Here is a 25,666-nt window from a genome sequence, read left to right as displayed (position 1 = left end):
TTCCATTATAATAGCCATCTTTATTTGTAAAAATCCAGATATAAAATGTATTCTTTCAGTCTTTCCAGATTTTCCTTTTTTACAAAAACAAAAAGGCACATAAAAACCTTCCCCTGCTGTCATTCCCGTAGATGGATGTTTTCAGGCAGCCCCCCCCCACCCCCCGTTATAGCTACATGCTTCATTCCAGGACATCTGGCTTCCCCCACATGCTCCGGCGCTTTCCTACCAGGGTAGAGTTCTGAACTCCGAGACTGAAGTACACAAAGGGGGATGGGGGTGGATGCAGAGTGTGTGGCATGATGCTCGGTGGCGTGCAGGATGGGGACTAGTAGTAGGTTTCCTTCTCCACCCAGCCTGTAGGCGGAAAGAGAAAGAAGAGACAAGGATGAAGACCCGAGGATAAGCGGTCAATATGGCGCCTCAACTGTTTTTTTTTGGGCAACAGGAATCAAACTCAGGACCTTGCACCTGGCAGGCAGGTGCTGTGCCACTGAGCTATATGCCTCAAGGGCCCTCAACTGTTGCCTACGTAATTCCTGTTAGGAATACTGCTATCTGGAAAGACGGTTTAGGTTTCTGACAAGGTTGTCACTACATTATACTCGATGTGCATTTTAAAGTCTAGAATAATCTCGAACGCTGACTCCTACATGCTGAAGATATGACTGCAGCCAGCTGACACGAAGGGAGCCCAGAGCCACGTGAAGTCCACCCATAGTCCCGCCAGCTCCCCCTCCCACCAGAGTTAAAATGCCAGAATTACCGCCAGGGCGCCGCCTGATGATGAGCTTCCTGACTTCGTCGTACACGAAGATGAGCAGGGAGTAGGGGAAGGCACAGAACCACCAGGTAGGTCTGCAAGGAGAATCAGGTACCAGTTTATAGACACAGGAACACAATGCAAAGGAAGACAGAAAAACCACACATCGCTAGGAACGTGACAAGGCAACAGTCAGGCAAAGTGCAGTCACTGGTCACCCAGTCACTAACACAACAAATGGAGTCATCTGACGGCAGCTCGCTGCTGTATGCCCAGGCCTGGAGACAAGGACAGCAGACACTGTAAAGGGAGCTCTGGCTGTGGTTTGGTTTTCACAAGAGGAAAACTGTCTTGAAGAACCAAGACTTGAGACAAATGCACTCAACGGCTTCTTAAGTACTTTAGAAAGGGAAGAAAGAAATTGTCCAGTCATCTGTCCTGTCAACAGAAAATGTTCTCAGCTCACCCAATACAACACGTCTTGTGAAACCAAACCAGGGAGCAAGGTCACATGGGACGTGCACCAAGATCAGCCCTGAAGGACTATCCGGACACACGAGGAAGAGAGGGAGAAGCTCACGGAAAGGAGGGAGCACCCCCCTAGCAAATACGCAGGCAGAGCAGAAGACAATACTGAACTCATCACAGGCGTGGGTGGGTGAGACAGGCTAGGGCAACAATGAGACAGACCCTAGATACCAGTCTCACCCCGCACCACAGCTATCTCCACACACCCAGTAGGGAGGGAAGAGGCCAATGGGTTTTGCTAGCTTAAGGATGAGATCAGTGAACAGAAGTGCAGACAGGGCTAAGCAAGGACGGGGGTAGCAGGAATCTGAAAGTCTGATGCTTTGAACGTGCCACACTACCCATGTTCCTTGGCTTAGCATACTTTAATCAGGTGGTAGCTACTTTAATCTCAACTAGCTTCTGCATATCACCAGGCACTTAACGTTTCATAGACACAGAGCTATGGTGATCCCTGCGCGTGAAAATTCAGGTTTAACAGTGCAACGCTACTGGCCGTACTTACGGCCAGTCTGGATCAGAGCAAACCCTAGCAGTCTGCTTCCCCTGACCCTTTCTATACACGACAGGTTCCCAAGTACAGTAAAAGAGAGCTCGGGCTTGCTTCTCCAACCTTCTTGTGGGAACAGAAAATTCAGATCCCCAGAAAGGTGAGGGTTGTGAGCAACTCCGAGGAACGAAACACCTGAGTGGCCTCACCCGGGACCAAATTCTAGTGTGGGCGGTAATCACGCTAGTCTCATTCATGGACAAGGACAAGGCTTTCCCAACTTCGTAATCCATAGGAATCTGTGTACGTGGCTCTCAAAATTCTGAACTGGTCTTCACGAACATCATGAGGGGAAAGCTCAACATGTCCTACTGTACTTCTACACCTCTTGGAGTAGAAGAGCCTCTGTTTACTTACTTGAGGGGATACATCCTAAGGGCAACACCCATTCCAGGGCAGTAGGAAAGGAAAGCAGCAAGGGCTGTCTCTTCAAAGAGGCCAAATATTAAGATCTTGTTCCTAAAAGTAAAGAGAGAAAAAATCTTGAAAGGTGCAAACAGACTTTTATCTTCTGATGCTGTGTTAAATGGCAGATCAATGTCTTGCTGGGTTTTCTGCGAAGGATTTCCAAATCACCAGATCCCCTCCAGTCAGAGCCCTTGACGTGACCTTCATTACTCACTTCATCCCCTGCTGGAAAACGGAATTCCTCCGGGTCTTGCAGATGATCAAGTCGGCCCACTGCACCACCACAATACTGACGAAGAAGGCTGTGTGGCAAGTGAACTCCACGATTTTCCTCTGCTCGTAGGTCTGTTAACGCAAAGACACAAACCTTGGCTCTTTTTGCTCAAGGGTAGTGGCATTGTGGCTGGTCTTCGGGGACTTCAGGACCATTGCCTTGGTCAGGAAAGAAGCCCTCACTTACCCACTGCTGCCCATAGCTGTCTTCCATGTCATTGATCCAGCGGTCATCCCAGTCCACACGGAGGCCCAACAAGTGAATTGGAAGGAAGCCATTCTCAGCCAGAATCACAAAGTAAGTGAAGAAGCCCCCGAGGGCCTGGATCATACCTAAGGTATCAGCAAATCCAGCTCAACGCTAGAATCTCTTGCAAGGCCATGCTCACAGCCTTCACCTAAGCACATTAAGAGCTGAGGCATCAGAGGCTTTTATCACTGGCCAGGGAAGGCACAGGGCAGAGGCACCTGGTCACTTATGGCTATGGAGGGCTCCTCAAAGGATCCAAAGGCCCTCTCTACTTTAGAATTGCTTTTTAGAGCTTAAAAAATGACACAAGGGCCTTGTTTGTAAAACCTGTTTCTCTTACTTGAAAATCCACTTCTCCCAATGTATAACCCTTAGGGAAAATCAACTTCCTTTTCCAACATTAAAAATGTTTACACAGTGCCATTTTACCATCTACTGTGGCATCTTCTGACCCAGCACCTTTCCCTCCACTTTCAAGACCTTTTCCCGTCGTGCAACCCAGCATCACCCTAACTTCCTCAGGACAGGATCTCCTCCTGTGCTTCTTGAGGCCTGGCCATCTCCTTTCAAAGTTAGGTTTTCCCAGGAGGTCAGCACAGGCTACCAGCCAGTTACTCAGTGGGCATCATTTCCACGGGGCGCTAATCTGTTCCATTTCACTCAATCTGCTCTGTTAATACAGCGCAAGGGCAAGAACAAGTGCTTGCAGTGGCTTCCCTAGGTTCCCTGCAAGAAGGTCAGGCAAAGACTTCCCATTAGCCAGTCACACTCAACCTTCAGCAGATATTAAGCATGAAATGGGGGTTTAGCATAAGACCATCATTTTGTGTGACCTACTGACCCAGCTGTCAAGTCCACAAAGTTCTTTAGTGTTTTAACTCTCCAATCAAATTAGTGACAGGTGAGTGTGCATGCCACCTTTGATGAGTTAACACATACAGCTTCTTAGCACCATGCCTGGGGCCCTGCAGGGCTCAGTGAGAAAGAGGAAGTACCCCAAGGCAAAGCTGAGCCCAATTATTGGGTGATCACACTAAAAGAAGAATAGTTTCCAAAAAAGATCACCGTGTCTCTTTGCATGTGGAGGAGAATTCTCACACGCTGGGTTTGAAGTCTCAGAAATCCATCCCAATCTGAGGCAGACACAGAGCTACAGAGCCTCTAACTGTGCCAGCCCCCTGCCCCACACGGTGGCTCACCGATCTGTCCATAGGCCATGCTGATCAGCCGCTCGTTCACGAGCTTGTCAGTTTTGGGGTTTCTGGGCTGTCTTTTCATGATGTCACTCTCAGCTTGCTCATACGCCAGTGAGATGGCAGGGACCTGTGGCAGGAGAGAAAGGACTTAAAAATTACCAAAAACAAAGGACCTGGCACTGTGGATAAAATTCTTGCCCTCTTTTTAAAATGTTTTTTATCCCATGAGACATTATAGCTTCACCTTTTTTTTTTTTTTTTAAGTCAAATTATACAAAATGGAAGGGAACTGTTCACAACACCAGCCTCAGCCTCATGGGAGGGGACAAGGTGTGAGTGCTAATGCCTGCATAGGAGGACATGTTACCACGACACCAAGTGCAGCTGTGACATTCACTCACCATGTCAGTGCCTAAGTCAATGCAGAGGATGGTGACAGTCCCCAGTGGTAGTGGAATGTTTGCAATAATAAATATCAGGAAGGGGGTGATCTCTGGAATGTTACTGGTTAGGGTGTAAGCAATGGATTTCTTCAAGTTATCAAAGATCAGACGACCTAGGAGAACAAAAATTTGTACTGTACATCTTAAACAGAAATCGAACAAATCCAGTATGTGCAGAAGTGGATGCCCACTGCAGTATCTGGACAAGTTTTTGATGAACATTTTAAGTCCAGCTCTCTCACCTTCTTCTACTCCAGTCACAATTGAGGCAAAGTTGTCATCCAAAAGAATCATGTCAGCAGCTTGTTTAGACACGTCGGAGCCTGCAATCCCCATAGCAACCCCAATGTCTGCTTTCTTCAAAGCTGGAGAGTCATTGACACCATCACCAGTGACGGCCACAATAGCACCCTACCCAGAAAAAGGGAGATGGGTTAACCAAACCTGCATCTTCAAGGGATGGAAATAACAGCGACACCTGGCTCCAAGGGGCATGACTACAGGAGTCGCTCTGTCCCAGTGAGTCTAGATGGAGTCTCAGGAGCATCTCAGCCAAAGCTTTCCACCAAATGACAGAAAGGAAAAGACAAACCTTCTCCCCACGTATTAATGGGGGTCACTCAAAGCAATGACTTTGGTGAGTGGAATTCTGGGAAATCCCATTCTTCCATGTACAACCTCCTGTCTTTTCAAGGTAGGGAAAGAATCTCTGGGCCGTCCCCATCTCCCCAGTAGATACTGTGATCCCATACTGTTATTCCAGACCACTCACTCACCTGAGGTTCAGGCTCTGGGCCACTTTAGGAACCTATACTGTCAAATGCTTCTGTGTCTGGATAAGAAGTCACCCTCCTTTCTGTGGCTGCGAGCCCCCTCCTAACACGTGCACACGGAGGCCGATGAAGCTGGGTAGGGTTCCACTGGAACCCCAGGCACAGAGGCCACCAGTACCGGCAGCCACCCGGCCTCAGCTCACTGACCTGTCTCTGGCAGCCTTCCACAATGATAAGCTTCTGTTGAGGGGATGTCCTGGCAAACACAATCTCAGTGTGGTGCTTCAAAATGTCATCCAGCTGCTCTGGGCTCATGTCCTTCAGGTCACTGCCATGTAGGACACAGGCCTTGGCATCTCTAGAATTAGGACCAAAAACATAATGTTACCTACCATTTCACCAGCACGGTGCCTTCGTCTAGACAGGGGACAGACTGCAAACAAGTTCTAAGCAGAACACACAAAAGCAACTTCTGCATTATCTGAGAGCTATTTTCTGTGCAGGGTTTCAGAGGCTGCAGAGCCTTTTCATACAGATTACTGCATTCAAGGCTCACAACTGCTTGTGGGACAGGCCTGTCCTCTTCCTTTCTCCACCTTTACCAGACCCAGTAAAACAATATGGCCAAATTTTAGAAAGAGCACAGCTCATGAAAAACCAAACCTCCTCTATCCCCCAAGTAGGGCGAGAAGGCCCTAAAACTTAACAAAGCAAAAGGAAAACAAAGATAAAACTCCTTTACATATTTTACTTTATTGCTACCCACCCCTCCTGCTTTTGGCCTGAACTGTCCAGCCAACTGTTAGCATGAACCTGGGAACTGTCAAGGCCCTGAGTATGTGTGCTGCTAAGACGAGCACACCAAGGCAGTAAGTGCTCGGTGGCACAGCAGTTAACAGTGTGAAATCTGGAGTGGACTCAGACGATGAAATTTATCACCACGTCACCAGCTCTGAGGGTCTGAACTTCCTGCCTTACCTGGGGTTCACCTGGCTCACTGGGATGTTGAGGCGGGCAGCGATGTCTTCCACAGTCTCGTTGCCCTCTGAGATGATGCCCACGCCTTTGGCAATGGCTTTCGCTGTGATTGGATGGTCTCCCGTGACCATGATGACCTGAAGAAACAGGATCGCTTACTGAATGTAGCTGCCAAGCAAATCGCCTTAAAAAGTAAAGGTCTCTCTCCAGGTGGGTAGGTAAGAGTAAATATAGTATTAAGGGTACTTCAGCTTGGGATACCAAAAGGAAAAAAATGCAAATATAAAGCCAAGGAAGTATTCATTTCCAGTGACATGAAATGTAACACGTGGATTCACAGAAAAGAAACACAAAGCCATATCCAGATTTATCTTGGTACATGGGCATACCACACTGAATACACAACATCTATTTTTGTACTTATAGTCACATAAGAATACTTAAGTTTACTAAAACTAGCAAAAAAAAAGAAAGGATAAAATCCCAATGCTGGTGGGATTGTAAAAGACAACAGATTATTGGTTAACCATTTTCAAAGCGGCCCGATTTCGCGAAACAGTAATATGTAACAAGAATGCCAAGCCAGGGAGGCGCCCGGGCGCTACCTTAATTCCCGCGCTTCGACATTTGCCCACGGCATCAGGAACAGCAGCCCGAGGGGGGTCGATCATGGAGATGAGCCCAACAAAGCAGAGATTATCCAGGGGGAAATTCACTTCATCAGTGTCAAACTGGAACCCTTCTGGAAACTGTTCATCTGGTAGATGAAGGTGGCAGAAACCTGCAGGGAGGGCAGGGGCCTGTGAGGATTTCCAGTGCCGTGTGGAGCAGAAAGTCCATGACAGCCTGTTGCTCTTCATGCCCACCTTCTGCTGCACGTTTAGTTTGAAGTTTTTTGTCTGAGGGACTTTAGCCCGGGTTCTCTACCACTGAGCTGCGCTGCTCACTCTGCGTCCCTCACCTTTCAGATTTTATGTGGGTCTCGCTAAGTGGCCCAGGCTGCCTCTAACTTGTGATTCTCCTGCCGTGGCTGTGGGTGCCTGGGATTACAGGCACACACCATAGCACCTGGCAGTTTTCAGTATTTCTTACAAGTCTAATTTTGTAACAGAATGAAGATTTTAACATTTAGGAATGAAGCAAAAGACAAGAAAATCAAAGACAGAATCCTCTACCAAGGAATACAGATGTTCAATGTGGAAAAGACTGACGTGGTAATTTTGGGCAAGGGCGTATCAGGGTTTTAGAAATGCCACTGACAGTTAAGCTATTACGCTTTAGCAAACCATTTAAACATCAGTCTCAGCTACCCTTGCTGGAAAAATGGAGGCCACACCTCTGCACACTTGTTCATCTAACCAGAACACATTACTGGGCACAGGGTGGGGATTCGCGCCAGCTGCTCTGAGGATCTTTCAGTTGGCCGCTGCATGAAGCAGACACCAGGGTTATGTGGGTAAGGGGGGTGAATGACAAGAGGGGACCAGGCAATTGGCTCTAAGGTATCCAACCTAAGGAGAATAACAATCACATATACGATGAATTGGTCTCTGCAAACCCACAAAATACTGTAAATACCACTTTGCAAATATACTGGACAGTGGGTACAATAAATCTATAAGCCTCGGTAGCTGTCAGGTAGAAAAGAAACCTTCACTGCTAGTGCAGTCTGTTCCCATGGAAAATGCACAACCATTTTAGGGCGGTCAGGAAGCGGCTTCAATCTAAGTGCACGGAGTTAATAATTTTAATTAATTAATTATAGGTCATGGCCACAGCAACAAGGCTTATGTGATAAAGCATCTCCTTCCTCATCTAAAATAAGGGTGAGTGCAAGACTACAGGTCTAAGTACGAGTCAGAAGCAAGCCACCAGGACTGCTTTTCACAGCCCAACACACCAGTCAGTGTCTAGCACTTACTGTTCTCAAAACAATAGAGGGAAAAAAATTAGTAGGACTGCCTCAGAAAAGCTCAAGAAGGTCAACAGGCCTGGAGTTTAGATTAACACGGTCACTTGTGCCTGTCCATGAGGTGAGGGTGCTAACAGAGATGCACCCAGGCTTTCTGTCAACGAAGTTGTCTACACACCCAGCACTCGCTCTCCAAGGCCACCCAGCTCCAGGTAGGCGTTCTGAAAAGCATCCTTCAGCTCCTCGTCCAGGGGCTGTTCCTTGCCATGGAGGAGGATAGAGTTGCACCGGTCCAGGATCCTCTCCGGAGCGCCCTTCATCACCAACAGGTGTCGTGGCTCGTTTGTGTTGGGGTTCTTATGAATGGATAACTGTGGAGACAGTTCAGATGGAGACATGAGATGGCTGCCTGTGACAGTCCACGCAGGAAAACCAGGCTTCACTACTGAGTATGAGTCACAAAATAAACCACCACCTCCTTTCTGAAATTTGAAGTATCTCATACTTTATGACATAATTTGAACACTACAGAAAAAATGAGTGCTACGAGGCCAGGTATGGTGGCTCATGCCTGTAATCCCAGCACTCGGGAGGCTGAGGCAGGAGGATTGCTGTGAGTTTGAGGCTTGCCTGGGCTACAAAGTGAGTCAAGGCCAGCCTGAACTGCATAACGAGACCCTGTGTCAAAAGGACCAAAAAAAAAAAAAAAAAAGAAGCACTATGACATATTCATGAACTTCTACGTGAACATAAACACACATACATGTATAGGTTTACATATAAGGTTCTCCTAAAGGAAATCTGGAGACAAAGGGATTGGTACACCCCTGTATACATGTACTTGCTCACACTTCCCACATCAAACCATAAACAGGTATTCAAAAGGAATCATATATATTCTGGAAGAGGTTTCATTTACACTATTGATGTTCAAGTAATTGGGGACTTTATATAGTCCTGGGTAAAATTTAAAGTTAAACCTTGTAAAACCCCAAAGGGAAGGCATTTCTTCCACAGCTATGGTCCTCCCTGCATTTCCCTCCCAGACCGCCCTTAGCCACCGCAGGCTCTCAGGACCTGGTACTTGTTGGTGGAGTTGAACGGTATCTCCACGATCTTGGCATATCTGTCTCTCATATCCTTCACAGATCCACAGCACAGCTCAATGCATTTTAACAGTGCTGACTCAGAGGCATCTCCTGCAACTGCCCGCTGTGAACAGAGGAATCATCTGTTAGTTACTCCAAAAAGGCTTCCCTGAGGCACCACTGAGAAACAGGAAAAATAACAGAATGCACTCCAATCTTGTCAGAGACCGGAGAGAACAGGGAGAAGCAGCATCACTGGGACCCGGACCACTGCTAGTCACGCTGCCTCAGACTCCAACTCCAGCCTCCCACCCCACCCTGCATCAGCTTCTACTAGGAGGGTACACGGCGGTGTCACCTACCTATCCCAACATGCGTGCCCAACCTACTTTAGTCTATTTCTAGCTTCCCCGGCCTCAATGAAAGTCAAAAAGCCAATATTATTTGGAAGTGCTTATTTTTGGTTATGAGCCTGAAAACACCAAGGAGAAGGTAAACACTTATAATACCTCTCGCTGTCCTAGAATTTAAAAGAAAATGGCTTAGGGTCTCAGGACTGGGTACAAACTGTATCAAGGACAGAGTAAAGGACCTGATATAAAGTAACACTGACACTTTGACTTACTACACTGCCAGCTGTAAACAACTTTTTTTCAGGAGAATGTTCTAGAAGATGCAAGGCTGCACATTCAGATGAGCAAATGAATGCACAGAGCACAGCAGCCCTGGGTGAAAAGGGAGGTGGTCACATTCAGTGAGAAAGACAAAGTGAGGATCACTTTTAAGAAAAGCCAGACATTAAAAGAGAATAGGGCTGCTGTCCTTCCCACCCTACCTTTTAAAATTCTGAGGGTAATAAACGTCACTAATACAGCTCAATTCTTCAAATATTTAGACTACATCTTCTGCTACTTTTCTGGAATTTCTAAATCAAGAAAGACTTGAGACTTGTAAGCCTCAATGCTCGAAGCCTAGGAAATTTCCACTTTGAGGTAAGGAAAAAACATGAGGCAGGCATCTCAAATTTTATTCCCAAGACAAACGGTACCATGCTTAAATCAACTGAATGCCGAGAAAATCCTTCTGAGGAGTAACAGCGCCCCATCTTCACAACAGAAGCCCTCTCAGTGATATCGAACCCATACTTGCTTTGGCAACACTCAGACTGAGAACTACCACAGGCACCTCCAGAGTCTCACAGGGCTCTCTGTGCTCCTCAGGACTCTGCAACTCCTGATCTTTCTGAGATTGCATCTGAACTAGGGCAATGCGAGAAAACCTTGGTCATTTCAAACTGCATGAGAATTCCACAAGGCTGAGCTTATTGTTCCCCTGATCTTATTTCTGCATCATTAGTAAACAAGCTAAGAACAAATAAGAGAAATAGTCAAGCTATTTTAAGAAAGTAAATGGCTTAAGTGATTTACTGGAATCTAGTGTATCCTAATATGCAAATAGGATTACTGAGTCACTAAAGCTAAGCCCACAGATTTTTATTATATCTTCTTTTTCAAACCAACAGAGACTGTGTGGCACTGAAGGTAGCTTGAGAGTGAAATGAATTAACACAAAAGTAAAGCGCTAATTAGAAAGCACACCCCCATGGCATTCCTACCTGGTGTTCCCACCCACTCCCCAAGCAACCTACTGGCCAACAGCAACGCCTTAGCATTACCTTAAGAATAGGTATGTTTTCCTGGTTAGCCTGAAACACTGCCCTGTTACAAAGACCTGCAATTCTGGACAGAGCAAGCCAGGTGGCTGAGGTCTTGTCGAATGAGACACCTGACAGGAAGCAAGAAAACACAACAGGAAAATGACACATTAACTATGAACGTTACCCTACAATCTCAGTTAAGTCCCACAAAAATCTGACAACTTGCTATATATATGTTGCTTCCTAGTTAACGTGACTAGTTTTAGATATCTTTCCATCATGATAGAGCAAAGTAACTGTTCCACTGATATACAAAAAAAATCTGACTCATTAAATGATAACAAAAAAAATTAAAAAACTGTCAGCAACATGAGCAGGTAGCGATAGTGTGAGGCAATCCCTGCTCTTACCGCTCTGATTCTCTGTTGTATCAGCTTCATGGATTTGATTGTCAAACCACATGTGGGCCACTGTCATTCGGTTTTGAGTCAGAGTTCCAGTTTTATCTGAGCAGATGGTAGATGTGGATCCCAACGTTTCCACAGCTTCTAAGTTCTTCACCAAGCAGTTCTTCCGCGCCATGCGTTTGGCAGTAAGCGTCAGACACACCTAAAGAGACATCAGGAACAAGATTATTCAGCCAGGTCAGAATTCTGTACCAACACTAGCTACATCCTTGCACAGGAGAAATTCATCCAAAATTGTATCTGTCCAATCTGCTTCTGAAGTCATGATAACATATATGAGCCACCCCCAACCCAAAGCAATAGATTAAAAAACAAAACACCTGCTAGAATTTCCCACATTCTATTCCCAACTAACTCACTAGCTCTTTCTCCATTACAATCTTGTGAGTTGTATATGTGATAATCTAAGAATAAAATGTACGTTTTAGGGTTTCTGAATAAACACGCTAAGTTTCTTTTCAGTCAAAGCTTACCATGAAACACAGCACAGAGGAAAAACTATATAGCAACACGAATGAACAAAGTAAGGTGGCAGCCCCTCGGGAGAGGCTACTGGACCCATGCAAGCTGACCTGGTGAGGGTGACCACCACCTGGCTCATGCCTCTTACCGTGACAGTGGCCAGCAATCCTTCTGGCACATTGGCTACGATAATGCCAATGAGGAAGATGACAGCCTCAAGCCAGGTGTACTCGAGGATTAGAGAAAGGATGAAGAAAGACACTCCCAGGAACACAGCCACACCCGTGATGATGTGGATGAAATGTTCAATTTCTGCAGCAATGGGTGTCTGGCCTCCTTCTAGCCCAGAAGCCAGGGTAGCAATCCTTCCCATCACAGTGCGGTCCCCAGTGTACACAACAATGCCACGAGCAGTGCCTTAAAAAAACAGACGGTGAGAAGGAATTGTACCAAACTGTACAAAACTAGAGAAAAACCTACAGAATTTGCACCATTCCATAGCACGGTTTTCATAAGGGACAAAACATGTCTGTAAAGGACTAGATCCTTCGCTGTATTTGCCGTTTTAATCTAGAGACTGCGGCAAAGAGATCTGTACCCACTGGCCGGACAGCAGCCCAAGTAGCCGTGCTGGCCTGGGGCTGTCAGTGTAAGAGGCACGGTGGGGGCATGGTGGGGAGGCAAACCAGCCACCAGGCTTCACCCGCCAGCAAGTGAACGACCTCTGTTTAGTGCTGATGAAATGGAGCCAATAAAGCCAAAAACACCAAACTGTGTCTCTGGTCTTTTTTAATTTTTCTCAGCACCCACAATAAATACCATGTCACCCTCAGAATTGCTTAAAATGGTTTACCTTCGACACAGTTGGTTGAAAAAAAGGCAATATTCCTGGTCTCCAAGGGATTTTCATTTGTGAAATCCGGAGACCTAGTCTGGGGTTCTGATTCACCAGTGAGGGAGGAGTTATCCACCTGTGTGTGAGAGTAAGTCACGTGAATACATTGGCTTCCCCATGGGCTACTGTGCTCTCAATTCAGTCTGCCCAAGGAACAGAGCTGGCTGTAAGAGATTACACGGCTAGCGTGTGCAAGACCCTGGGTTTGATCATCAGCACTGTGGGGGGGCGTGGGGGGTGTGTCTTACCTTGCAGCCATTTGCAGATATGATTCGGAGATCAGCAGGGATTCTGTCTCCTCCTTTTACTTCCACCAGATCCCCAACTACAACATCTTCTGCATTGATGCTCATTTTCTCACCATTTCGAATCACTAGAGCTTGCTTTGGAAGGAACAGTTTACACCATTAAGTAGATACTAACAAGGAAAAGGTAACGGCCAAAATAAGAGATCACAAATCACAAATGATCCATACTTATTACAGGAATACACAGCATAGATACTACCCATCTTTTGATTTATAGGAGGCACAAACGCTTGCGCAACAGCTATCTAAGAGAGATTGCTCTCAGATATTACACCTGCTTTCTGGGCCATGCTTGGAGTCACTTACTACTTGTAAAACGTTAACTTCACATGAATTTATGTTTTGAGGGCTGTCAAATCACCTCATGGGGAAGAGCAAAGCATCAGATACCTGAGGGACCATGTTTTTGAAGGAATCCATAATCTTTGAACTTTTAGCTTCTTGATAGTAGGAGAAACAGCCAGTTATGATGACGACAGCAGACAGCACCACACCAAGATACAGCTGGAGGAGAAAAACAAGATAGGACCGATAGGTCTTAGAAAAGAAGTGGGAACATTCAAATCATTTTTGAGCAAATAAAAACAGAAAGATCAAGGCTTTAGAAATACGAAACTCATGCCTTCATTATTTATCATTCTTGAGCCCATGTACTGGAGGGTCAGAAATGGGAGTCAGATGTAGGCACTTGGTCACTAACTCGATAGACTTGTGGAAGTATTTTGGATGAATCTTACTTCTCCTGCTTTATTAAAACAAAGGTATTTTTTCAAACAACTTGTGACTTCAGAGGAACAGCTGCCAACTTGTCATGGGCCAACAAGGAAACCTGGGCTCCACCATCTGCTAAGTGGCAGCCAGACCTGGGCCAGTACCTAAGCAGAGCTGCTCGTTCCCAGCAGCCACCTGCAGGTGGACACCTCATGAGGGAGCCCGGAGCAGGAGAAGTGGGGAGAAAGGCAAAGCAAAAGGGGAGGAACAGCTGGGCTTGGAAGGCAGCAGCTCCTGTAACTGAAAATAAGTGGAGGGAATCAAAGGACAAGATGACACTGTGCATGTACCTACTACTCACATTATCGTTTGAAGGTCCCTCTTCCATGCTTAAACTTTCAATGCCATAGGCCAAGAAGCAAAGTATTGCTCCAATCCACAGTAACATCGAGAACCCTCCAAACAGCTGCCGGCAGAATTTGACCCATTCAGGTGTAGTGGGAGGGGGTGTGAGGGAATTAGGACCATCTCGGGCCAGGATCTCAGCAGCCCGAGCAGCGGTTAAGCCCTGAGGAGTAGAGAAATATAAGATAAACTGTACCCACAAGACGATAACACATTTACTTGATAGCTGGAAAGCTGCAATAAAGGGTTTAGGGAGGAAACACAGCTGCTAAATTTCTCCATGAAGATCTCTTGGTTCAGATAAACAAGGAGTACAAATTTCCCAAGGAGCATCCCCATTACAACTCTTCTAAAAATGATCCATGGACAAATCTGAATCTAGCCCGGTTCTTTCTAAGTTTTAGATCAAAGCATATGTGGCAAATTACATTCTGACCTAAAAGATGCCTGTCTGAACCAACCATTCAGTTTTGCAGATTAGGGGCTTTAAGTTATTTGTGCACTACACCAGCTCTGTCAGGGAAGGAGGGAAACTCTACAAATATCAGAGGAAGAAAAATTTTCTGCAGAAATCCAAAATCTTATGGGATTAACAGTCAAGTTGTGAGTACAGAACTTTATTCCTAGGATGGCCATAATAATGTCTCAATGCTGGGTAGCTTGAACCACCCGTGGTACAAGCATGACTGCACCATTTGTACCACCAATGCTACAAGCTGCCTGATGGGACAGTCATGCATGTACCACTGTGACTCAAGTTGGTGGGAATGTGTATTAACCTATTTAATTCTTGTAACCCTTAGCTATTATGAACCTTATTTTTAAGTAAGGCAACAGCCCTGCAGCATTTGAGTAACTGACTTAGATCATAGAGAACACACTTCATAAAACTGTAAGAAAAACTGTGATGAGTCAGGCGTGGAGGTACATGCCTGTAAATCCCAGTTACTCAGGAGGCTGAAGCAGGACAAATTTAAATTCAAGTAGTGTGGAGAGCTTACTGAGGCCCTATCTCAAAATAGTATTTAAAACAGTGGCTGGGAATGTAGTTCAGCTCTTCCCAGTAGTAAAAAAAGCAAAGTCAAACAAAATCCCTTAAGTGAGACATTACAGGTAAAACGCTTCTAGCCAGCCTGGCCTACAGGAAGCAGAATATCTGATACCATATCACTGAGTTTGGTCAAGGCGCTCCCTCAGAGCTCACAGGCCCTGCCCACAGGCCTTCTTACAGCCCCTTGATGCTCCAGTGATACCACCTTGGCCTGCAAGTCATTCCTCAGACTTTTTTTACTGTCTACAAATATAAAATACCAGTCCTTTCAGATTTGCTTTTATAATGTTTGTAGAAAAAAATATCAAAATTCTCTACATAATAAGGATACACACACATTTTTCAATCAAAAGTTTCTTTAAATTTTTTGAAAAAGTTTCAAATAAAGGACAGAATTTCACATGTTTCAATGAGCTGGCTGGGTAAAGCATGAAAATTTAAATTTTTGAAAATTCAGCTATCTGCAGTAGCCATTTCAATTTATTTGTACAAAACTAAAGGGAACATTTATAATCAAAGGTGTGGGAATGGGCTTGCTTTGGAGCCAGTTTCAAGTCTTGGGTGCTCCCAAATATTGGTTCAAACCTAGGAACAGGAAAAACAACATGCCACTTCAGGATGTTTCAGGCAAAATAAATGGTGGAACCGAAAAGCCCGAGATCTCTGCATGGCACAGAGTAGACACTGACATGATAGCTGTCACTATACTCTTCCTCGATAGAACCCCCAAGGCCAGACCATGACATGGGACAGAACGTAACAGGAATAACTAGGATCCTATATAAGTTTCAAACAAGAACATACGCGGCTCAAGTCTGTTCCATATTTACGATGAAGTTCATCAAGGCTAAGTTTATGGTCATCCTATGGGAAAAGAGAAACAAAGAGCAGAATTAAACACTGTAGCACTAGGAAGGGATTTAAAGCATCCACACTGCTTATTATCATTAGGCAAAGAAGCACATGTCTCTTCACTTGTGTACATTTTTAAGCTACTGCCTGATAGCTTAACAACCATGCAGCTGTCTCCCAAGAGTTCCTCTCTAGCCATGGTGAACGCTGGTGATGGAGGTCCATTACTGTTTATCACAGGAGGTCTGAGGAATCCAGCTGCTCTTAGAGATCCTGAAAGATGTCATTTGCCTTATCTGGTGACCAGGTAGATTCTAGAAGGTTAAATGTGTAGAAGCCTCTGCGGCCTGCACAGGTTCAAAATCTCTTGTGTTCAGGATAACCCAGAGAAAAGCAAAGACCTCTGAGGTTGGCCAGACCTTCTGTGGACCTCTGATAATATCCAAGGGAGGGAACAACTTTTCCAACCCTCTAAAAGATCTAAGATACTACTTTTTAAGAACAAGAAGCAACCTTCTTCCCAGCTTACCATAGAAACTTCTTTCTTCAGTTCATCCATATCCCTCTCTTTCTTGGCCTTTCTGCTCTTTTTGTCGCCTTGTTCTGAAACGGCTGCGGGTTCATATTTATCACGTCCAACCTACAGGAGAATGTGAGAAAGGGGTGGTTGTGAATTATGCAAAGCACCTAAAAAAAACTAGGAACACTGGGAGGACATTCTCGAACATGTAAGAGTGCAACTGTGTGCTACATAAACAAAGCTACCCTGTTATGGCCGCCACTGTTACTCAAGATGCACCTGTGGCTCCTCCACTTGAGGGCACCAAGAGCAGTGGGCAAGCTGCCAATTACATAATGACCTTGTCAGTACCTTCCTTCTGGGTGCATGGGGCAAGTCCTGCTGTCCACTCCTCACCCTTCTATCTTCCCCACTAGCAGAATGAACTTGTCTCCCACGTTTATCAACTTAGCGTACACAGTGTAGTACTAAGGAGTTTGCATGGTGAGGCGGACAGGCCTTGCTCCAGTACTGAGCTCTACCATTCCGGGCTATGTATCCTGGGGCAAGTCACTAACTCCCAAGTGTCAACTTCTTCTCTGGTGTGGAAATAAGACTATTGCCAACCTGATTTGGTATTTTTGAGGCTTAAATGGTCATTTTTATATTTAGATTTTTTTTCCCCATTGTAAAGAGAGCATTCAATATCAAGTGTTTCTTCAGTGTCCATACCAAAACAATGACCTTCTCCTCTACTTGTATTAAGTCAGCCTAAAAATTCCTAAAATTTTTTGAGAGGAAAAAAAAAAAAAAGTCCTCACTCCATTCTGAACCCTGAAAATAAAATCTCCAAAATGAAAGTCTCTAGAAATGTTTTGACATAAGCAGGATGTAGGAAATGCGTGTGCACTATCACATAATTCACAGGAGCCACCTACACCTCTTGAAAACTGGAAGAATTTTTAGAGAAAATGTTGATTCTATAGTTTAAATTTAGATTGTTCCACTCCCTCAATCCGTTTAAATGCTTGAGTTTATCATTCTCTCCACTGTGGAACAACCACTGTGGAACAACCACCATGAAACTTGAATGTGGTGCTTCAAAGTCAATCCCCGGAGCACAAGAGATATTCACCCCAAACTGCCTCCCACGTCTACAACTTGGAGAGGGGGAGTAGGTATTAGTAATTTCCTTAAAATGGATGATAACTGCTGTATTACTATTATTTTGTGGCTCTCTACGAAAGCAATACTTAGGAACTTATATTCAGATAATTTTATTGTGCTGAAGTGAAAATAAAAGAAAATTAAGAAGTACATGTGTTTCATTCATAACTAATACAGCTGCAAATAAGAAACAATATTCATTTGCATTTGAAAGACTCCACCTTTCTGCTCCATCTAATTAGTGGGTGTTGGAGATATTTATATTAGTTATACCGCTCAACTCTTTTCGGTCACTGGCAGTGTTACTTGACAAATAACATCTAAGGGAATTGCGGTCCCTTAGTTTTCATCTTATCAGTTCAGAATGGAGCAAGTCTAAAGATAGTTGACATTCTTGACATTCTCTCCACTGTGGAACAACCACATGTGTAAGTGCCTCTTTGAGCAGAGCTCTTGGTGCCAGAGTTAAAATGAAAAACAATCATATGCAATGAAGGCAAAGAGACAAAACAAAAGGAAAAGACAGAGCTTCTACCAGAAAGGAATCATAGTCTTAAGTATTTCCTTCACATATTTAAGGGGAAAACACAACTTAGAAGTTACTTTGAAGACACTGACTATGGATATCTAAGACTTGGGTAGCTGGTTTGTACCGATTTTCAAAACACAGCTCATAAATTTTTAAGGAAGTTGACTTTTATTAAAATACATTTAAATGACAATCAAAGTTAAATAAAAATCCCTCAGCCTCCCCGTCTATATGCTTTGATTATTCTAAGACATTCAATATTTTCCACTCCAAAAGAAGGGAGAATTATTGGAGCAGCTAGGCCTTGGAAGCCTTTCAACGTTTTATCACTGTTTATAAAATAAATGTCTTGCTTGCAAGTTTCATGGCTATCAATGGTAAAGTTAGCTGGAAATCTGGATTCCTCAGTAACTCCCTTTTCTTCACCAATTCTTGTTCCATAAGCACAGTTTTAATGAGGTCACTTTTGATAAGTATGTAAAAAGTATTAACATATGAAACTGCCTTTTTTTCCCCAAAAATTTTCATTCTTTCACTAGGCAATGTTTGTATAGCAAAACTAGGCAGCTTATACAATTTAGTTCCTTCTCATGAATTAGACAGTAATTTAATACTAGTTATGGGGGGGGGTCAAGTAATAAATAACTAAGTGCCTATCAGTCTCAATTACAGCATCTTCAGAGCTGAAAAAGACGTGCGTGTTTGGTGTTCAGGGTGAGACACAGAGCAATGGTAAAATCAAGTAAGACAACATTTTCTTCAGCATTTGGGGAAAATGAAGGTCACAGCAAGGAGGAATGATAAGTATGGTGTTCCCTCAATGACTTCGGTGACCTTCCCACACCCTTGGGTGCTGGGCATGCAATTCTGACTCTCAATTAGAGAACTCAGATCACTTCCCCAAGTCCTACAGCAAATCAGGGGTGACTCCCACTCCTCCCGTGTTCCACAAGATGGCAGCCCTCTGAGTGTCTCTGAGGAAAAGTACAGTGACAGTTGACAGGTGACATGATCTACAAAAAGGCTACTGGTGAAAATGAGGTAAGCTGGATTATAGTTTTTTTTTCCATTCTAATTTAAGAACTGAAAAATCACAGCAAGGGCAAGGATTCACCCAGTGTGACACAGTTTAAGGCTGTGTCATCACTTTATCCTGTGCTTCCTGGGGATTCCATCCTCTCAAAGATTTGCTGTGAATTTTACTACTATTTGATCTGGATAAAGGGAAGAGGTGCCTAGAGATGGTAAGAGAAAACTGGGCAGGAGGAACCAAGGTTAAAACATGTAACAAGGCTACCATTTAAAGACCTCCGATGAATTCTCCCAGGGTGGGAGACATGCCCAAGACTGTTTAGAGTGGAAGATGCTCCTTCTTCTTCAATAATCGATCACTTAAAAGGGGAAGGGTGGTAGACAGATATGATAGCTACAGAAAATTATCCCCTAGGCAGGAAAGAAAAAAGCCACCACCAAGAAAAGGTACAGTGATGTTTGAGAAAGGAGTTTCCATTCCATAAGTACATTACTTGCAGTCTGTGTAAGCTACGGCTGCCACCAGCACCGCCCTACAGCCTTGTTACTGTCCCCACCACCCTCCCCAGCAGGACAGCTTCTGAAAGCTTCCTCAACTGGGTGCTGTGGATGTTCCCACCATATCAGCGTAAGTCCTGTGGCCCAATGGGGACTCAGAGACCTCAGACTTCTGAAATTCCTGATGAGTATGTCTAGGAGGTACTTAGAAGCCTGCCTTTCCCCTCACTCTAAGTAGATCTGTTGATGGGTGTTTTTATACCTCAGCTCTAAGTCATTCCAGTGCTGCCACCTGCCAGCTACATGATATTGAACAGCTGGCCTCTGTCTCCTTGTCCCTTACAATGAGAATCACACTTGGCACAAAGATGGTTTGGTTAGTCAAGGAACTGACATCAAAACTGAAAACAACAGCTAAACACTGCCCTCTTTCCAATACCTACGAACAAAAGCTTTTGACTAGCAAGAAAGGCCTCAGGGATGGCACTGGTAACTGCTCCAAATGCAGCCCAATTCACAGCTAGCCAAGAAGGTTGTAGGGATGGAACCTCTGAACTCAATTTGGCAAGTTTCACTCCGGCAGGGAAGCTGGGGGCTGAGTTCGTATCATGCTGGTTGCCTAGAAGCATTGCCTTGTTTGGGCTACTGTTAAAAGGGTAAGGACTTTCTAGCTTTCTTGAATCATAGATTATTATTCAGTGTAGCTGTATGTACAAAAATACTCTGCAAAGTGTTTCACAAAACTTGTAATTTAGTTCTAACTAACTTATACATTACTGCCATTCCTCACTTCCTATGAAATTCTTTAAACCTTTAAAAAAATACCTCATTTTGGGTATTTTTAAGTTTTACTTGATTTTCAAGAAGTGATCAAGCCCAGAAACTAAATGGTTTAGTTTGTATACAAGGAATTTCCTAGCTAAGGATCTGAAAGCTCCAAGATGGCTACGCTAGGGAGAATAGGGTCTGTAAGGGTACTAGCTGCCCTCCAGGACCCATGGTGACATTGCAATGCAGAGCAATTCTCAGCAGAGGACGAAACACAAGGGACTGCCATACTGCCATACCTTCCTTTTCTTTCTCTGGCTCCCCTCAAAACACACTGCACTCTAGGGAGGCCAAAGCAGTAGATCCTCTGTGCCTCACCTCAAAATGAACATTTACCTTCCCGCCTAATCCACCTGCATGCAAATTCTTAACACCAGCCCATCCTACCTGCACCCTTCCATGATCATTTGAAAATAAAAATTCTAAAATGTGCAAAGCATCAAAGTACTTTACATTCACTACCTCTTAAAAATTTACTTTGTGGGCTGGGGATATAGCTCAGTGGCACAGTGCCTGCCTGGCAAGCGCAAAGTTCTGCGTTCGATTCCTGGTATCCCCCCCCTAAAAAGTACTTTGCTTTTCCAGTTATTAAAAACAAATGCCCCCCCCCATTTTTTCAATGGGATAGTTCTACCTCTATGTTGAGCTACTGCAAGAGTGAAAACTTTGGCTTATTCCTTAATAGCCTCTACCTGCCTCCCCCAATTTTTTTTTTTTTTTTTTTTTGCCAGATTAGTATGAGGTAACAAATTACAAGGGGATCAAATCAATTCTTACTAATTGTGATCACTCCTCAATTGGTATCCTGAAACCTAAGCTAAGAAGTAAAATGCCTGCAGTAGGAAGAGGGTAAGAGTATCCAGGGCCTAAAGAAATGCAGTACATCATGAGCTGAAATAATAAAGCAAATATGGTGACCTAGCCATGGAAACATCACATGGAGGATAAAGGAAAAACACAAGAAGATAAGCCCCCAAAATGTCCTAGGGCCCTGGATACCACTGTGATAACAGACTAGAAATACAAACACTTATGCCTAGTGATCACAAAACAATATCAGGCCCCAAGTAAGGTAAGTCTCAGAGATAAAGATCAAACCATCAAGAATCAATCTTTGAAATCACCAACAGAGAATATGGGATAGTTGTTACTAAACAAGGGTTGAATAAAACCAGACAAAGAAATAATATCCAGGTATACCACATTATAAAGTCACAAGGAACTAAGGAATAAGGTCTCTTGGACAGAAATCCCTTGGCTCAGGACTCAAATGAAACTAAACCAGAGAGAAAATGGGGTGGGGGGGAGGGCTCTTTTTTCACTGGCAGAAATTGCTCTGCCAAACATCAGTCAAATAAATGTGAAGAACTTTGTGTGGATTCCGGACAACAGATTTCAGCACAACTAATGAGGTGAGTCATATGCAAAGAACAGTTTCTGACTCCAGCCAAAGAACACACTTTCTCTCACACTCAGTTCATAGTAATGTGCGAACGTTCAGATGATTTGGTTATCAATCCTTCCCCCCAAGTATATTTAAGTGAAGGAGAATTTTTAAAAGGAGTTACATGTAGTAGATTTTAGTTTATATTATCACAGGACACGAATTTTCTGTGTAATCTAGAACTGGACAGTGCTGGCAGGGAAAGGGAAGCATTCTGCCCAGTATTTTGCTGTCCAAACCCAGCCACTCTGATTACTGTGAGCCCATCTGATCTGACACTCGAGTTTCTTCTTCTGGCCTGATGGCTGGCAGAGGGCCCTGGGCTGCTAGAGGAGGGCAGCCCAGCACCAGTGTCAGGCTCTGTCCCAGGACAAAAGGCTGAAAAGCCCATTCTACTTAAGAGGTAAGTGAAAATCAATCATGGACAAAGTCTTTCACTTTAAAAGTGAAAGCACAGGGAACCCTAAAATGCCACTAAATAGATTTGCTTGTTAGCCAAAGATGACAGTTCTCAGCAATATCACTGGACATTTCTACTTGTTCTTCCTTTGAAGTGTAATTAACAGTATCCTCTATGATTTTCAATATTTAATATACTTTTTCAGACGTAAGGAAAATTGTTCTCTGGCTTTGAAGAGGCCTAGGACTAACTGGTTTACAGTAAACTCAGCTTCTGAAGGCCTGATCTTCTCTCAGCTCCAATTACTGTGTAAGCCCCAGCTACAATAGCCCCATCATACCCTGGCGTAGCACTCACTCTATAAACAGAACACTGATTACTCCACTTGATCCTCAGGGTGAATATGTACCCCGAGGCCAGACCAGAAACTGAAGCTTCAGGGTTTTGCTTCTTTTTCTGTTTTCAAGTGAAACAACTATTTTAATTTTTGATATAAAATCCTTCAGGGCTACTTATGTAAAGCCTTTTTCTCATTTTTAAATTGAAACATATTTAAAAAGAACAGACTTTCTGCTTTGAACAGAAAGTCACTAATCTCTATAGCTGTTGCTAAAATAATCAGCAAGCAATGACTTTGAAGAGTAGTGGACACATATGAATGCACAGTTTATTACTGTACTTTAAAATGTTGAATTTGCTTTACATTTTAAAGGTGACTTGGGGATTCCAGGAGAATCTGTGTATTTTGGGTTTTAGACCTCACCTAGATGGGGGGTGGCTTGTTTTGGGACTGCTTTCCACGTTCTCAGGTTTATGATGCAGGACCCGCTTTCCCAGCCTCCCAGCCAAAGTTAAGTCACAAGTGTTACAGGTTTACTGGCCAAGAGACTACAAATTAACAAACAGGAGGTTACCAGAGGAGGATACACCCCAGCAGAGGGTACACAGAGAACCCAAGAGGCCCGGAATTGGTGTCTGAGTACACACAAGGAACTGAGAGGCAAGGGTGGGAGAGCACCTCAAACCCTCTTCTACCCCCTAGGGCTGGTCACCAGGGCCTCCAGCAACCACTCCACTCGCTCCTGGCCAGGCTGGGCAACTCTGCCCTGGAAGGACTCTGTCTTACAATGCTTTGAGTCTAAAGTACTAGCTTTATAGCAGCCAAAGGTATTTAGTCACACTTTCAAACTGAGCTCCAAAAGGGCAGCTGATAATTTTATCCATACAACCAGTGTTTCTGCTGACATGTGTACCCCATGTGCAAACTTCACCTGAACCTTTTCCCTATTCCTCTTTAAATCACTACCCATAAGCTATGATTTATTTTCTAGGTAAGTTAATATTCAAACCCAAAACGGTAGAGAATGCCTGATGAGACCCCCTTCCCCCCCATTCTTTATAAACTTGATAAAACAGTTTCTCAAATTTCTAAACAGTTATGGTGTGTACCTTTGGTGCACTAAACAGTGGTGGACGGTAGGCCTAGCTGGGGATTTCAGCCAAGTCACTGGCAAAAACACCCAGTAAGAATAAAAGGGACAAAATCCTCCTTCATCCAGGAATGATTCAGCAGGAGCTGTTCTTTCGTTTTCTTACCAAATGCTTAGGAATTAGATTTTAAGGACATACAAAATCACCTGAAATATCATCAAAACCTAAGCTCTAAACGGGAAAGAAATTAACAATGACCTTAAAAATTAGCTGCCGGCACACGCTTCCTGGTTAACCAATTATCAGCAGGGCTTTAGTCACCACTCCACCCACATTTTAATCCCCCTGTGGAAAAATCCCAACATTTCAGCATGAAATATTCTTCTGAACATTTGAACCATCACCCTAAGTCACCAGAATGGATGGACACACACACGCACAACCTAATGTTCAATGTACCATAGTACTCAAAATACTAAATATTAATATTACCCAGCTGACAGGCAGCATACCATTTTATGTTAACACAATCTTGTGCTTGCTGGTCACTGGACATTTTGCTAGGATTCCTAAGACATCTGAGTTGAACCTCCACTAACTACTCAGATGTATCACTACCGTGCCTGAGTGTGCTCATTTACACATACATAGGTATTAGTTACCCAAATCCTGTCTTGTCTATGAATTCAGTGTCACATCCTAAGGATAATTCTAGAGATCTGCATGTAAGATAACGGTTAAGGAGTAAGCCCATGTTTAGGTTTGAGGGATCACAGGCTGTTCAGGAATCAGTCTACTCTGTCACTAACCAACCATTTGACCTTGAGCGAGTCACCTCACCTTCACAGGCCTTAGCATGTATGCATCTATGATCTCTAAAACGAATAAGCTTTAAAAGAAAGAACGGTACAGGAATGCCCTAGGGTTTGATGGTGTGGTACAAACACAAGCCACTCAAACCAAAGTAACCCAGTATCCATGGTGGGAAGCAGAGGGGCTCTGAAGCTACCTGGACTGGGCCAACCCTGCTCTTGTAAAAGAACACACGTTGTACATTCCTACTACCTCCTATTCCTCCTACCAGGCCCAAGCCTTTGAATTACCTTCTTCAAAATCCACAGTACCCAAGAAGGGAGCCCTGCCTCGGGCCCCATCACTCTGTCCACTGCCAGGCAGGTACCTTAAGCCCTGCAAGGATATACTGAGCATCTGCGAGTTAAACCCCGGAGAAGAGTGATTCCCTCCCACCTGTAGTCTCCAGACCTGGTGCTTTTTAATCCCACGATGTGATACTTTTCATAGTTATCCTAGATTATCCTGGGTGTGTGTGTGTATTTTTTTTTCAAATACTCTGGGAATGATTTCTGAAGTGGATATATCAGGGCTTCGCAGCACAGAACTGGGGCAACATGGCATAGACGGCGCTCCTCACCTATGCCACTCACTCTTCTGCCTTTGGTGGGCATTTCTGGGTGAGCCGGTGGTGCTGGAAACCCGCGAGGCATTCCGACCCAAGTACTCCCACAGCCTCCAGTCCTTTTTCAAGGCTAACTGTGCGGAGAGCCCCTGATGGGTCAGCCTGTGCTTGTTCGAGGGTCGTCCTCTCTATAACCCTGCATACCCCTCCCCACCTCAAGAGAGCTCTAGATACCAGCGTGCATCCGCCCATTAGCGCTCTCAGAAGTATACCTTAAAGGCCATCTATCTCAGGGCGGCGAAGACACACCCTTTCTGGCACCAGCCCGCCCGCCCGGCTCCGCGGTAAGGGGAAGCCAGTTTTTTTTTCTTTTTTCCTTTGGGGGAGGGCGGCTGCCTCTGCGGGGAGCTGGCTAAGCCCCAGCGCCTCCAGGAGAAGGAGCCTCGACCCG

At 44.5% G+C, this 25,666-nt stretch overlaps 1 protein-coding gene across 1 annotated transcript in view; it reads right to left on the bottom strand.

The window, feature by feature from the left end:
* Positions 1 to 25,666, bottom strand: part of Atp1a1 (ATPase, Na+/K+ transporting, alpha 1 polypeptide) — a 26,408-nt gene continuing 742 nt past the window's right edge. Inside the window, exons 2-23 of the mRNA XM_005389040.2 lie at positions 16,500 to 16,610; positions 15,923 to 15,982; positions 14,024 to 14,230; positions 13,342 to 13,455; positions 12,892 to 13,026; positions 12,602 to 12,719; positions 11,897 to 12,165; positions 11,230 to 11,428; positions 10,838 to 10,947; positions 9,152 to 9,286; positions 8,253 to 8,445; positions 6,768 to 6,943; positions 6,163 to 6,299; positions 5,392 to 5,542; positions 4,654 to 4,822; positions 4,370 to 4,524; positions 3,972 to 4,095; positions 2,710 to 2,855; positions 2,464 to 2,594; positions 2,199 to 2,300; positions 767 to 858; positions 1 to 357 (exon numbers count right to left, since the gene is read on the bottom strand). Of these exons, the coding sequence (XP_005389097.1) occupies positions 329 to 357; positions 767 to 858; positions 2,199 to 2,300; positions 2,464 to 2,594; positions 2,710 to 2,855; positions 3,972 to 4,095; positions 4,370 to 4,524; positions 4,654 to 4,822; positions 5,392 to 5,542; positions 6,163 to 6,299; positions 6,768 to 6,943; positions 8,253 to 8,445; positions 9,152 to 9,286; positions 10,838 to 10,947; positions 11,230 to 11,428; positions 11,897 to 12,165; positions 12,602 to 12,719; positions 12,892 to 13,026; positions 13,342 to 13,455; positions 14,024 to 14,230; positions 15,923 to 15,982; positions 16,500 to 16,610 (3,063 nt within the window). The 3' untranslated portion in view covers positions 1 to 328. The remainder of the gene's footprint in view (positions 358 to 766; positions 859 to 2,198; positions 2,301 to 2,463; positions 2,595 to 2,709; positions 2,856 to 3,971; positions 4,096 to 4,369; positions 4,525 to 4,653; positions 4,823 to 5,391; positions 5,543 to 6,162; positions 6,300 to 6,767; positions 6,944 to 8,252; positions 8,446 to 9,151; positions 9,287 to 10,837; positions 10,948 to 11,229; positions 11,429 to 11,896; positions 12,166 to 12,601; positions 12,720 to 12,891; positions 13,027 to 13,341; positions 13,456 to 14,023; positions 14,231 to 15,922; positions 15,983 to 16,499; positions 16,611 to 25,666) is intronic.

The sequence above is a fragment of the Chinchilla lanigera genome, unplaced genomic scaffold (assembly GCF_000276665.1).
Source record: "Chinchilla lanigera isolate Chin_1 unplaced genomic scaffold, ChiLan1.0 scaffold00034, whole genome shotgun sequence".
NCBI classification, from domain to species: domain Eukaryota; kingdom Metazoa; phylum Chordata; class Mammalia; order Rodentia; family Chinchillidae; genus Chinchilla; species Chinchilla lanigera.
This window is presented reverse-complemented; position numbering and strand designations above follow the sequence as displayed.